At 54.5% G+C, this 12745-nt stretch overlaps 1 protein-coding gene across 5 annotated transcripts in view; it reads left to right on the top strand.

Moving 5' to 3' along the window:
* The first annotated feature begins 207 nt into the window (after positions 1–207).
* Positions 208–12745, top strand: part of Slc13a3 (solute carrier family 13 member 3) — a 47310-nt gene continuing 34772 nt past the window's right edge. For 4 of the 5 annotated variants that reach the window (XM_090352467.1, XM_090352468.1, XM_090352466.1 and 1 more), the window contains exon 1: positions 208–327. In XM_090352467.1, coding sequence (XP_090208593.1) covers positions 217–327 — 111 coding nt within the window. In that variant the 5' untranslated portion in view covers positions 208–216. Of the gene's footprint in view, positions 328–571; positions 591–12745 lie in introns of those variants that run through there. The other variant, XM_090352469.1, reaches the window with a different exon arrangement.

Below are 12745 nucleotides of genomic sequence, written 5' to 3'. Positions count from 1 at the left end.
CACGAGGCAGAGCGGGGGTCCCCACCGCGGGGGAGCGCGGAGCGGCCGGGTGGAGCTCCCGGTGCAGCTCTCCCGGCTGTCCTCTGCACCCGGTCCGAGGGGGAGGCCGGGGCGGCCCGTGCGCAGCCCCTCCCTCCCCGCCCCCTCGGCCCTTTAAGTGCGCGCGGGTCCCCGCCGGGCAGTCGGCCGCCTGTGCGCCGGCGGCGATCGCGGAGGATGGCGGCGCTGGTGGCGCTGGCCCAGAAGGCCTGGAGCGCGCGGCAGCTGCTGCTGCTGGTGCTGGTGCCGCTCGTGCTGCTGCCCCTGGTCTTCGCGCTGCCACCCAAGGTAACGGCCGCGCGGTCCCCCGCCCTCTCCCGCCGCCGCCCGCCTCCCGCCCCTCCCACGTCCGCAGCCCTGAGCCGGGCGCCCGCGCCTCCACGTAACCAGTTTCCCCTGGCCTCGGGGACGGGGGCTTGTAACTGCCTAAAAGTCGGGGCGGACAGTGTCAGCCCACGGCGTGGTGACTGCGATGAGGCAGAGGCCGCCAGGCCGGCAGGGCCGGGCTCACCTGCGGGACCTCGCAGACCCGAGGGGGCGGCCAGGATCTGGTGAGCCCCCACCCCAGGGAGTCTTCGTCTTGGGTGGATCCCCTCTACAAGGCACCCCATTTTTCAGAGGTGAAAAGCGAGGCGCAGAGGACTTGAAGTGTGGGGTGGGCCTCCTGTCTGCAGACTTCCCCAGAGCTAGCCGTTGGCCTCTAGGTCCATTCAAGAGTCATGATGATGGTGATGATGATGATGGCTGCCTGTCGACCTCAGGGGGGTCTCTCACCTCTGCCCTGACCCCCTTGCACGTGGGGAGACTCGTGAGACCAAGTCTCCTAGTCCAGGAAGTTCCTCTACTGCCCTTGGTACTAGTGAAGCATTAGCCATAAAAGTAAAGAGAGGGTGTCACTTAGTGGTGTGCGGAGCAGCTGAGACCAAGGGTTGCTGTGTGGAGGAAGGGGCCCTCCTAACACATGAGCAGCTTCTCTTTTTCTTTTGTGTTGTTCTGGTCTAAGAGCAGCACACACACTTGGTACCTGATGCTTTTGCTCAATGACTGGTGCTCTGATCCATGCCTCCAGCCCCAAGTTCATTATTTCTTCTTTCCTTCTCTCCATTCCCCACCATGCTTTGGGGAGCTGCTTCATTAGTATTGATTCATGCAAGCCATCAGACTCCCATCATGACCAGGAACGAATAAATGATAGAATATGGATCAGGTCACCTTAGCCTATCCCAGATGGATTTGCTGACTTCTCCAAGTCTTCCTTCCTTGTCTTTAAAATAGGGCAATAAATGCCCTGTTTCTGAGGGCCAAGTGTGAGGGACTGCTGGAGAGACGGTGAAGCTGGGGCAAGCTGCCTGGTGGAGGATAGACGGTGCCGTGGCCCTAGGTGGTAGAGCTCTGGGGTAGGAGAGGGGTCACACAGAGGCTCTACCCATCCTGCCTCTGCCTCTGCTCTCTGCTCCACCATCTGGTGAGACTTGGAGCCCAGGAGCAGATCCACATGTCCTTTGGCGGGAAGCAGCTCCTTCCCTATGGCTCTTGAAGGGAGAGAATTCAAGTTCGCAAAGACAAAATTCTCAAGGGTCTGGGAAGGGTGTAAAACTAAAACTTCAGTAGCACCAGAGGAGCCCCAAGGAGCACAGCAAGAGTGTGCCACCCTGCGTTGGGTCCCTTCATAGGAAGGGTCTTCCTCAGTGCCTGGCACCAGGCTGGAACCAGGCTTCTCCAGCCCTGCTCTCTTATGATGTCCACAGAAACCAAGTGGCTGCTCTTTGTATCCTTACTGGACAAGTGAGGACATGGCAGTTCAGTAGGTGACTTGCCCAAGGTCACACAGCGGGTCCCAGACCAGAACCCACAGCCTGTACCTTCCAAGCTCTTTGCGTCATTCACTGTCCTGGGTGGCTGATCTCCCTGGGGGATTCCTAGGAATCACAGCTCAGATCAGGGAAGAAGCTGGCAAGGCCTGGCACCTGTTATGTGGGCAGTGATCTGGAACTAAGGATGTTGTCTCTGATCAAGGCTCCATGATGGCCCCAGACCTCACAGCTCTGGTGGAGGGGGTGATGTACTTGGAGTCCAGCTTCATGGGTTGACCTGCTAGGGCTCTGGCCAGCCCTTGCCTATGTGGTCTCTTGGAACCCTAGAGAATTCCAGAGAACCCCAAGACAGGAAATCTGTCCCTGAGCTCCAAAATGGAGATCCAACCAGATCTGATCATTCAAATTTCACCCACACCAGCAGGCGAGAGCCCCTAACTCAGTATTATTTACTGAATTCCATTACTGTTATTCAAGGTGTTTTACATGCATGCCCCACTCCCTCAAAAAAAAATCCTTAAACGCACAGACTTTAAAGGGATTTTCTTTGTGGGGGGTATTGTGTTTGAAGAACCAGAATCGTGAGTAATAGACAAAAACTCACAACGGATAAGGAAGACAAGAAGGACGAGCTTGAACCTCCAAGCCCTGGTTCAGAAGGGAAGGCAGGAGGGAGCAGGACTTGTCCTGGGTAGAGGTGGGAAAGGCCTTTCCACCACAGCCTGGCCTCGTCCTTGGCTGGGCATGTGCGAGACTGGTTGTCAGTCCTGGCTGCCTGCTTTCCCCCCTCTGTAAAGTGAGGGGGGGCCCCATGACAAATGGTGATGGTAGGGCAGGCAGTCCCTGAATGCCGGCCACCTGATTCACAGCTGGGTGCCCTGGGCTGTGAGGCTGGCTAGTGCGGACCAGGAGGGGGCCTCTCTCGAGCCTCTGGGAGGATCCAGCGCAGCCAGCACCTTGATTGCGACCCGCTGGAAAGGATTGCAGGCAGGGCATGGTAATGTGTGCTCCAGCACTTGGGAGACAGAGGCAGGGAGATCAAGAGTTCAAGGCCAACCTGGGCTACAGAACAAGACTGTCTCAATAAAACCAAACAAAAGAACGTCTGACCTCCGGCCCCCGTCCCTGTGTTGTGAATGCTCCCGTGTGGTTTTAAGCAATCCCACTTACCACAGTAGCACTGGGAAATGAGCGTGGCAGAGTCCACATTGGCCCTTCTGGGCGGGGCTTGGGTAAGTACCTCCTCCTGCCCTGAATTCTGAGGCACCAATGGCTCATTGTTCAGGGGTGGCCTGGCTTGCTACCATAGCTCCTGGCTGTGGCCTCCTTCAGATAGAGATTCATCTCTGTTCTGGGCCCTGCTCTGCTGTGTGATTCAGGAAGCCTGTCTTTACCTCTCTGAATCGCTCTTCCTCTAAGAAAAGTAGAACTGTTCACAATCTTTTCTGGCAGGATGTTTCTATGTGCAAAGGACCAAAGTTGTTTCTAGCCAGGTGCAGTGACAATTGCCTGTAATCCTAACTGCCTGCGAGTCTGACATCCCGAGGATTGTAGTTTGAGGCCAGCATGGAGAGAGAAGTTCCAGGCTGCATGGAAAGCAGAGGTTGGCAAGAAGAAAAGCTTTAGGAACTCTGTCCTGCATGTAGTGATGTGTGTCTGTGATCCTGGCAACGAGAAGAAGCCTGGAGCAGGCGTATCCCAGTCCACGAGGGACGAATGCGGACTCTGTCCTTAAAGTAACCAGCAAAAAGGAGGGCTGGAGATGTGGCTCAGTGGGAGAACGCCAGCCTAATAAGTTCAGAGCTCAAACCCCAGAACTACCAAAAAGAAAAAGAAAGCTTGGGTTCCTTGGCAATCTAAGCTCTGCTGACTGATTTTTCATGGAGGAGTGTTTGGCGCTGATTTGGGAGTGGAGATGGTGGTAGCCCCGTGGGAAGGGTTGAGTCGAGACAGTCAGTTCTGAGCCTTCACTTTCTCATCTGGAGAATGGGCCCCATCACAGCGTTGCCTCATGGCACCTGGGGATAAGACAGGCTTGAGATGGGCTTCGCACTGGAGGTACCTGGCAAGGGCCCGGCTCCAGGGCTTCCAGTTGCCACCAGCGCCACCACTGCGTGGCCCATGTCACACATCAGAAGGTGGCCATCCGTCTGGCTGGCCCAGGAGGAGCCGAGGTGTCTGAGTCTTGTGGTGTGGGTTGAGCAGCGGTGGATGCCAGCCCCCCCACTTCCCCTTATGCATTGAGGCACCCCGCTCCCCCCCCACCAAGCCCGTGGCAGCAATCTACTCCATGACAGCTTATTCTTGTGACATTTCATTTCAACTCAGATGCCAGACTTCTGCATGAGAGCTGAGAGGGCAGAGGTCAAGTTCACGTTCTTCTTTCCCCTTTGTTTAGGTGCCAGTGCTTGAACTCAGGTCCTCACACTCTCAAGGCTTGCACTCGACACTGGAGCCACAGCTCCACCTCCAAGTCTATGAATTTCTAGTCAGAGTACTGCAGACCCTCAGCAAGGGTCTGGGCTGTGCAGGCTGCTTTGCTGACCCCATCTCCAGCCCCCCTCGGTTCCTACCACTCTGGCCTCCTGGTGGTTCCTTTAAGCTGGCTCTCACCCCAGGCCCTTTGCACCTGTACCCTTCTGTCTGAAGCACATTCTCCAGATGTCTGCAAGCCTCGTTTTATTCACGTTAGTTTGAACCTCAAAGGTCTCCCTTTAGCCCAAGGTGGGTTAGGCCCATCCAAGAGGGAAATGAGAAAAAAAAAAAGCCTTCTGTTCCCATTCTCTTCTCTGCCTTTGCTTTCTTCCTGGGGTTCTCCTGCCTGCCTCCCTGCAGATGGAGCAGAGCCAGTCAGCAAGCTGTAAGGCGAAAGGCTGCGGGTGGCTGGTCCCCACGGGCGGTGACTGGGGCTGATAGAAGGTGGCCTGTAGTGAGGAGTCTTGTGTAATAGGTGGTAGGGGTGTGGAGGGTAGTTTGGTTGGTTTGTCTATGAAAGGGTTGCTTCCTGGCTTGCATGCGATTATCTGTAGGATCTGGAGACCCCTGGGAGACAGGCCCCCTCCAGGGCGTCAGGTACAGAAGCTACAAAGCAGGATCAGTGCAGTGGTTCTGCTGTCCACTCTTCTCCTTACGCTCCAGCTTCATGGTTCTTTTGCCTCTTCAGACCTGCCCAGATTGCTCCTCCTTCAGGGCCTTCGCACTTGCTGACCCCCTGGCCTGTCACATTAGTCTTTGAAGTCTTAGCTCCAGTGTCACCTCCTCCTAGTTGTCCCCTTGGATTGATGACTCCTTTGCAAGACTTGCTTTCCTCATCTGCTTTATGATCTTCATGATGTTTACCACAGCCAAAATGGATGTGAGTGAATGATCGAACTTGGAATTGAAGGGAGGTTTTGATTTCAGAACACATGTGCTTGCTAAAAACCCCCAACTGCATCCCGATCCCTGGGGAAGACTGAGGCCTGGAGGTGCATGTACGGACTTTCCCAGCTGAGGTCCCCAGGAGCTCTCTCTGCCAGGTGGGCACACAGACCCCCAGCCTCAGATGGGGTCCTCTGAGGCCAGGCCAACTTTCCACTTCCCCACTCCAGCCAGGTGTGTAAACAGCCGGTGACCAGCGGGGAGCGAGATTGTGTTTCCTGACCCAGCTCTGCAGGACTCTGCCCTTTGCACTGGGTTGCAGGATTGGACACCCCAGACCCAAAGACTCAATGCCAGCACTCTAGCTGGGCCCAGAGTGAGCTGCACACAAGTGCCCAGACGACTCTGCAGCCCCGAGGCGTCAGGGGCCTGGGAAGGAGCTGCACAAGGCCCTGCCTCCTCTGGGCTGTTCTCCTCACCTTCCTTGTATGAAAGGAGGGCACAGCAGCATGCTGTGCAGGAAAGCAGGAACGGGTCTGATGTACACACAGCAAGATGGAGCCAGGCACCCTGACTGCTCCACTTGCCTGAATTTCACTAGACAAGGAACACTGGTCCCCACTGGGTAAAGCCATGGACCAGCATGCCTTGCAGCCTGCCTGGCAGGGTCCCTTCTCTGTCCCTTTGCTCGGCTCTCCTGTGAAGACCTGACCCACCTGCTTGCTGGCCTGAGAGACTTGTCAACTATGGTACCACCCCCAAGGGACATTGCTGGCCGTGAGGAGGCTGCAGGAACCTGGGCTGAACCCAGGAGACCCCAAAAACCAAGCTAGTGTCTCCCCTCCTCCAGCCTTCCTAAGGGCAGGGGCTTATAAGCACTCAGGTTCAAGTGCTGGCCCATCCCAACCCATTGGGGACGTGTCCACACACCACACGTGCACGAGAAGGAGCTGAAGCACAGGGTGTGGTGTGAGTCCCCAGGGCTGGGAAGTGATGGGGTGGGGCCGGGGTGAGGATGGCACTAGCTAGGCCCCATCCTGCCTTGTCCTCGTCTGGCACACAACCATGTCCTGATGGGGAGAGTGCATGAGCAGACGGCCAGATGTGACCTGCAGTGTGCCAAGCCACACCACGTGCTGTGGAGGACTAAGCAGAGAAAGGATGGTGAAGCCGGGCACTGGTGCCTCACACCTGGAATCCTAGCTACCCAAGAGGCTGAGAGCTGAGGATCGCAGCTCAAAGCCAGCCTGGGCACGAAAGCCTGTGAGACTCTTATCTCCAATTAACTCCCAGAAAACTGGGAAGTGGCACTGTGGCTCAAGGAGTAGAGCGGTAGCCTTGAGCTGAAGAGCTCAGGAACAGGATCCAGGCCTAGAGTTCAAGTCCCATGACCAACCAAAAAAGAAAAAGGAAAAAAAAGAAAGAAAGAAAGGACGACGAGTCAAGAGTAGAGCCTGGAAGCTTGGAGCCTGGATGTTCTCCTTGGACAGGAGAAGCCTGAAGGAGGCGAGAGTTGGACAAAGATCTGAAGAAGGTGAAGGAAAACGAGGCCAGAGCATCTATAGAGGGAGAGCATTCTAGGCAGAGAGGATGGCAGGTGCAAAGGTCCTGAGGTAGGAATGTGGTGGGTGGTTACGGAACAGACAGCATTGCTTCCTAGGAGAATGACCCCCTGATCCCCTGGTCATGGAACCAAAGAGTCTAGAAGCTCAGCTCACCCAATACCTTTGGGCAGAACCCACTCTAGCCTGAGGAAGGCCTCCTGCGTGGCCAGATCTCCAGGTGTGGGAGGTTGGCAGTGCTGAGGGGATGAAGATGAGGAACGGGAGAGGAGCTGCTCAAGGTTGCACAGTGAATCAGCTGCTTTTCCAGAGCGTGCTCTCTCCTGCCGCCAAGTGAGGCTGCAGGGGCGCCGGGGCCCTTCCCTCCGCCCACAGCTCCTGAGTGATTGCCCAGGCCCCGGGAGCCCTATTACCCAAAGGGCCCAAGCCCTTGTCAGTACATCTGCTAATGAGTTCAGGAGTCTAACCTTGCATTCCGTGGGGCAAGGGGAGGGTGGCTGAGCACAGAGGTCTCCTGGGGCCGCCTCTCTTCCCCCCTCCTCAAGTCCAAACGGACACAGACACCAGGACCCCTAGCTGCCAACTGAAACCTAGGGCCCATGAGAATCAGGCTGTGGCCTGCCTTGACCAGTTCCCTTGGGTGCCCAAAGTGGTTTCTTGGGTCAGCAGAGTCTTTCCCGCCAGTGAATGGGAGGCTAACCTCAGCCCTGCTCACCCTCCGGTGGGAGAGGGCCTGAGGGGGCTGGGCCTGGGCCTGGGCCAGAAGAAGACACAGTGAGGTTCAGGCTGCCTTGCTGAGTGCCAGGCCTAGGGCCTCATGGGCGGCTATGAGGCCACCGACTTCTGGGGAGACAGCTTCCTCCTGAGGCGTTGTAATGGGCAGCTGGTCCCATCCTTCTCGCTGAAGGGCTGGCTGCCAGCTCTCTGCCTGGCACAGGGCTTCTAGCTCCTGCCAAGAGCCTGGTCAGTGGCCAGTGCCCGGACAAAGCCTGCTGCAGCCTGGGGAGCTGGCAGGGGAGGGGGTCACAGCGTCCCAAGAGCTTCTGCACTTGGGCCCTGGAGAAGGGGTGGCTTCTCTCTCCTCTTTTCTCTTCTCTAGCAGAGCAGCCGGTTTGGGGCGGCAGGAGAAAGCTGCCTGGGGTTGCCTGGAAGTCACTCCCCAGCTCAAAAATTAACCACCTGACACCACACTTTCCAGAGTGTTCCATCTGCAGACTTTAATCCTCGAGGTGGTGTACTGGCTGAGCCTGAGGTGCTGGGGTTTTTAAGGGAAGGATTAGAAGCTTCCTGTGGTAGGCCTTGGAGAGGCTGTCTGGAGTAGGTTGGCATAAGTACAGCTGGGTCAGGGGCTGTGCCCAGTCCCCACACCCACCCTGGCACCACAGAGCGGATGGAGGCAGAGCCACCCGCCAGGGGCAGTCCTTGCCTCCCCTGGTGCCAATCTGCTCCCAACCTCGCTACAGATAGTGCTCCAGGGGCCCTGGTCCCTCAGAGAAATGAGACAGCACAGGCTCTTAGCTTGGGTCGTCGCTTCCAACTTGCTGTGCAACCTCAGGTGAGCCACTTTCCTTCTCTGGGCAACCCTGTCCTCCACTGTACTCGGATCACTATACCCACATGTCCCAACATCCACACTGTTGACATTGACACGACTGGCTGTGTCCCCTGGGACAAAGTCCTCCTGCTGGGGGCCCAGGATCAAAGGGTCCCAGGCACATCCTGGCCTTTACATTCGGAGACCGAAGGACACAAGATAGTTAAAGTTTAGATTTCCATGTGCCATGTGGGTGATAAGTCTCATTGGTGCATGCCCTCATCCTCGTGCCCTTCACACCTGTTCCTTTAGTCAGAGCTCCCGGGTTGCACTCTCTGGTGCCTGCTTATCCTATGTTAAATGACTCTCTCCACGACAGGCGTTGCTCTTACGAGTCTGTGGCTGAGGAGGAGCTGGGGCAGAAGGTGGGTGGCTAACAGTCCAGGTTCAAGAGCCAGGCTGTGAAGGACGTGGGTGTCTGATCCCCCTTGCCTGATCCCACAACCCTCACTTTCCGCCGTGACACAGACAGGAGAAAGGGAAAGACTTGTGATGTGAAATGACAGCCTTCCCGGGGTGGGGTCAGGCTTCAGTGGTAGAACAGGGCGGGTTCTAGCTCCTTACCTTTCTCACCAGTGAGAATGGAGCCCTGAAAGGCTATGTTTGGTGCTGTGAGGGAAAAGCCCAGACACCTCTGGCACCATCGTAAGGAGCTGGCGGATGCCTGAGGTGGATGGGACGGTTCAGGGTCCAAGCCAACTGTCTGAGGAGGCTCAAAGCCCCTGGCAGGAAGCAGAATGCTGGAGAAGTGAGTGGGAAGGAAATGCTTGCAGGGCAGTGATGAGGACTGGGGCTGCCGTGGTTCTAGGCGTGAATAGTAAAGACACGATGCAGACCTTCTTGGGTCTAGGTTAGGCTCCATCCTGTCTCAAGGGAAGCGGTCTGGGGCCATGGTAATGCAAAAGTCCCCAAGAACGATACAGTGAGAATCTGACCTCAGTGGCTCTGGCTCCAGCCCCACCCTTTCCTCCAGCCAAGAACTGGTCTTCAAGGAATGGACACAATACTGCAGAAAGCAGCCCATGTGTGAGCTACAGGAGGAGGAAGGGTGAGGAACAGGAAGAAAGCAAAGAACACACACTGGGAAAGCTGCTTTCTAATGTGGGAGACATTGTTAAATCGAAACTTGTCTGTAAAGCCAGGCGCGGTGGCTCACGCCTGTCATCCTAGCTACTCAGGAGGCTGAGATCTGAGGATCAAGGTTCAAAGCCAGCCTGGGCACAAAAGGACCTGAGACTCTTAGCTCCAATTAACCTCTAGAAAATGGGAAGTGGGGCTTGGCTCAAGGGTAGGGTGGTAGCCTTGAGCTGAAGAGCTCAGGGACAGCGCCCAGGCTGAGTTCAAGCCTCATGATCCACAAAAAAAAAAAAGAAAGAAAGAAATTGTCTGTAAGATATAGAAAAGGGGAAATGCTGGCCCTCCTGAAACAAATCTCTAAATAAGAAACAAAAGGGTTCAAAGACGGTGCATTAAGAAGCAGAGGCGATAGAACACAAAGCTTAGGAAGGAAAAAAACCAAAGCTGTCCTGTTACAAAAGCTGTGTCAGAAGCAGTGAAATGGGGACATGGCCAAATCATACCCGGGGGCCTGGTGTGCAAGCTACAGATGCTCCAGCAAAACTGCGTGGAGAAGAGGAAGGGGAGAAGAAGGAGAAGGATTAATATGGAAGACAGCAGACGTCCAACATCTGCATGCATCTTGGTGCTCTTAAAGAACAAAATGAAACAAGACAGGAAACAATACTAGAATCTTTAACAGAAGAAAACCACTCCAAGGACTCCAAGACAGCATGGGCAGGAAAGTCCATGAGACTCTTTATCTCCAATTAACCAGGAAAAATCTGATTTAGACGGGTCAGGAGTTTGGGCTAGTGGTAGAGTGTTTGCCTGGCATATATGAAGACCCAGGTTCAATTCCTTGGTACCACATACATAGAAAAAGCCAGGAGTGGAGCTGTGGCTCAAGTGGCAGCCCAAGGACAGTGCTCAGGCCCTGAGTTCAAGCCTCAGGCCAAAAAAAAAAAAAAAAAGAATCTGATATAGAGATGAGGCTCAATTAGTAAAGTACCAGCCTAAAGCAGAAAACACCCATGTCCTGAGTTTAAGCCCTAGTATTGGCACGCATGCACACACACGTGCACACACACACACACACACGTGCGCACACACACACACACACACACTGAAAGAGAAGATTGTCTCTCAGGAAGAAAACTTCCAAATTCATCAACATTGAGATGTGTCAGAGCCACGCTAATAAACCTTGAAGGTTACATCAAACATCTCAGATAACCAGGGAAAATAAACTTCAAGAATGTTCCAGGGAAGTCCAATTTCCAAGTATAATAATTAAATAATTTACTCTCTAAAAGAAACTCTTAAGAGTTTTACCAGTGTTATTAACTTTGTGTGCCAAGAATTATTCTTTCTACAATTACCTATATTTGCTATAGAAGTTCGGAAACAATGAATGAATTTGAAAATATTCATAATTTCAACCCTAAGACAATTCTCCCCACCCAGTATACTTTCAAAATGCTTTCACAAATGTCCAAGTGGGACCCTCTGGGATGTAGGTACCCCAAGGTGATGAACCCCCATTTACAGAGGAACAAACTCAGATGTGGGCTCTGTATCTTGTCTCAGGAACACAGCAAACCTGCTGTGCTCAGGCTTCCTTCCCAAGCAGAACTGTCTGTGGTGGTAGAAATATTCTATACCTGCTCTTCCCCAAATGGTAGAAACCAGTCCTATGTAGCCAGTAAGATGCAGAAGCAGGAATTATAAATTTCAGTTGATTTTAATTAATTTACGTGTAAATAGTCACTGTATTTGGAGGGTCCGGCTCCAGAGCTTCCCTGGCTATTCTTTTCCTCTAGGACAATTGATTGCTGTCCACATCCGCCACTGCCACATCCACACCAAGCTCTTCCCCACTCTGGCCTCCTCTGCCACTGGGGTCATCCAAGGCAGATTTGCATATAGTACCTGGTTTCTTAGGCCGAGCTATCTTTGAGCCTAGTCTTGGGCTCTTGCTCCTCTGGAGGGTTGGGCTGAGTCATCTGACTTCAGCTGATAGAGGGAATCTGCAAGAAAAGGAAGCGGGGAAAGATTTGCCTGGAGCCCTGGACCCCTCTGTGAGACAGAGCAGAGCCCGGGGACAGAACAAAGGCCAGAGCGATCTGCTTACCCCAAGGAACCCAGAAAGCCCATCTGTGAGGTCAGATGCCTCCTTCAACCTCTGAACTCCAGAAGTTAAAATTCAAAGACCAGTGCTGAGGACCACATGACACCACATACCTTAGCCCGGTTTTGCAAACTCGAAGCCTACACCTCAGGAGAGGTCACCGAGGAAGAGGCCCAGAGGCAGAGGCGGAAGGGTCGTGCTGTGGGGTGGAGTAAAAACATGGATTCCACCTGTGCTCTCCTCCACCTTGCCAGGACTGGGAGCTGGGTGCGTGTGGGGGGGAATGGCATGGCATCCCCTGAACTCTCCATGGTCCTGAAGACTCCACTCCACCCCTCCAGGCCTCAGTCTTCACACCTACAAAATGGGAATTTTTTTAAGGGAGCAAAGCCTTTTAACCCAGGGTACCAGGGGTACTGTCAACACGCGTTTACAGAAAGCAGGCCTTACTTACCCAAAGTATCATCTCCCCACCAGCTAAAAGCATGTCGTCGAGAGGGCACACCTCTTGGTGAGAGGTCATAGCTAATGACTATGAGATGGATGCCACTTGCAAATGTGATTGTTTTTATTTGTCCTTTTCATGACACAGTGGTTAAATGATGAGATTGCACAGAAAGGGTTTTCCTCTTGGAAAATCCAGATGGAGCAGGGAGGGGCTCACACTCTCAGTGGTGGTGTACAGAGGAGCTGAGCAGCCCCTTGTCCCCGAGGGAGGGACACCCTCCCTTCACATCTGTCCCCAGCCTTCCCTACTGGACCCAGACACCGACCCCCAGTGCTGCTGGGATGTGCAGGCCGGCACTGCTGAAGGTCAGAGCAGACGTGGGGGAATGGTGGACTTCTCTCCCACCAGTGCTTCTTTCACTCACGTTGTCTTCCCAGCAGTGGACCTTGAATACAGTGCCTGATGTGAGTCTCTTCTTAATTCAGCAAGCAGATCCCTGGCATGGCACTGTGGAGCCAGCCCTCCGCTCTGCCACCCCTCACCCCCACTTAAACCTCCTGGAAGACCTCTGTTCTTTGGAACTCGGCCCCACCATCCAGGCTCAGCAGAACAGAGAGCAGGTGAAGGGCCACCCAGATGCCTGGCATCACACTGGCAAATCTGAATCCATTTGCCGACGGAAAGCTTGGCTGGGCCAGAGAGCTATTTGGGGTCATCTGGCGCTGGTCCAACCCCTGAGCT

Source organism: Megascapheus bottae, chromosome 18 (assembly GCF_031878675.1).
Source record: "Megascapheus bottae isolate mThoBot1 chromosome 18, mThoBot2.hap1, whole genome shotgun sequence".
Taxonomy (NCBI): Eukaryota; Metazoa; Chordata; class Mammalia; order Rodentia; family Geomyidae; genus Megascapheus; species Megascapheus bottae.
Note: the sequence above shows the minus strand (reverse complement) of the source record. Positions and strands in the feature narration are given on the sequence as shown.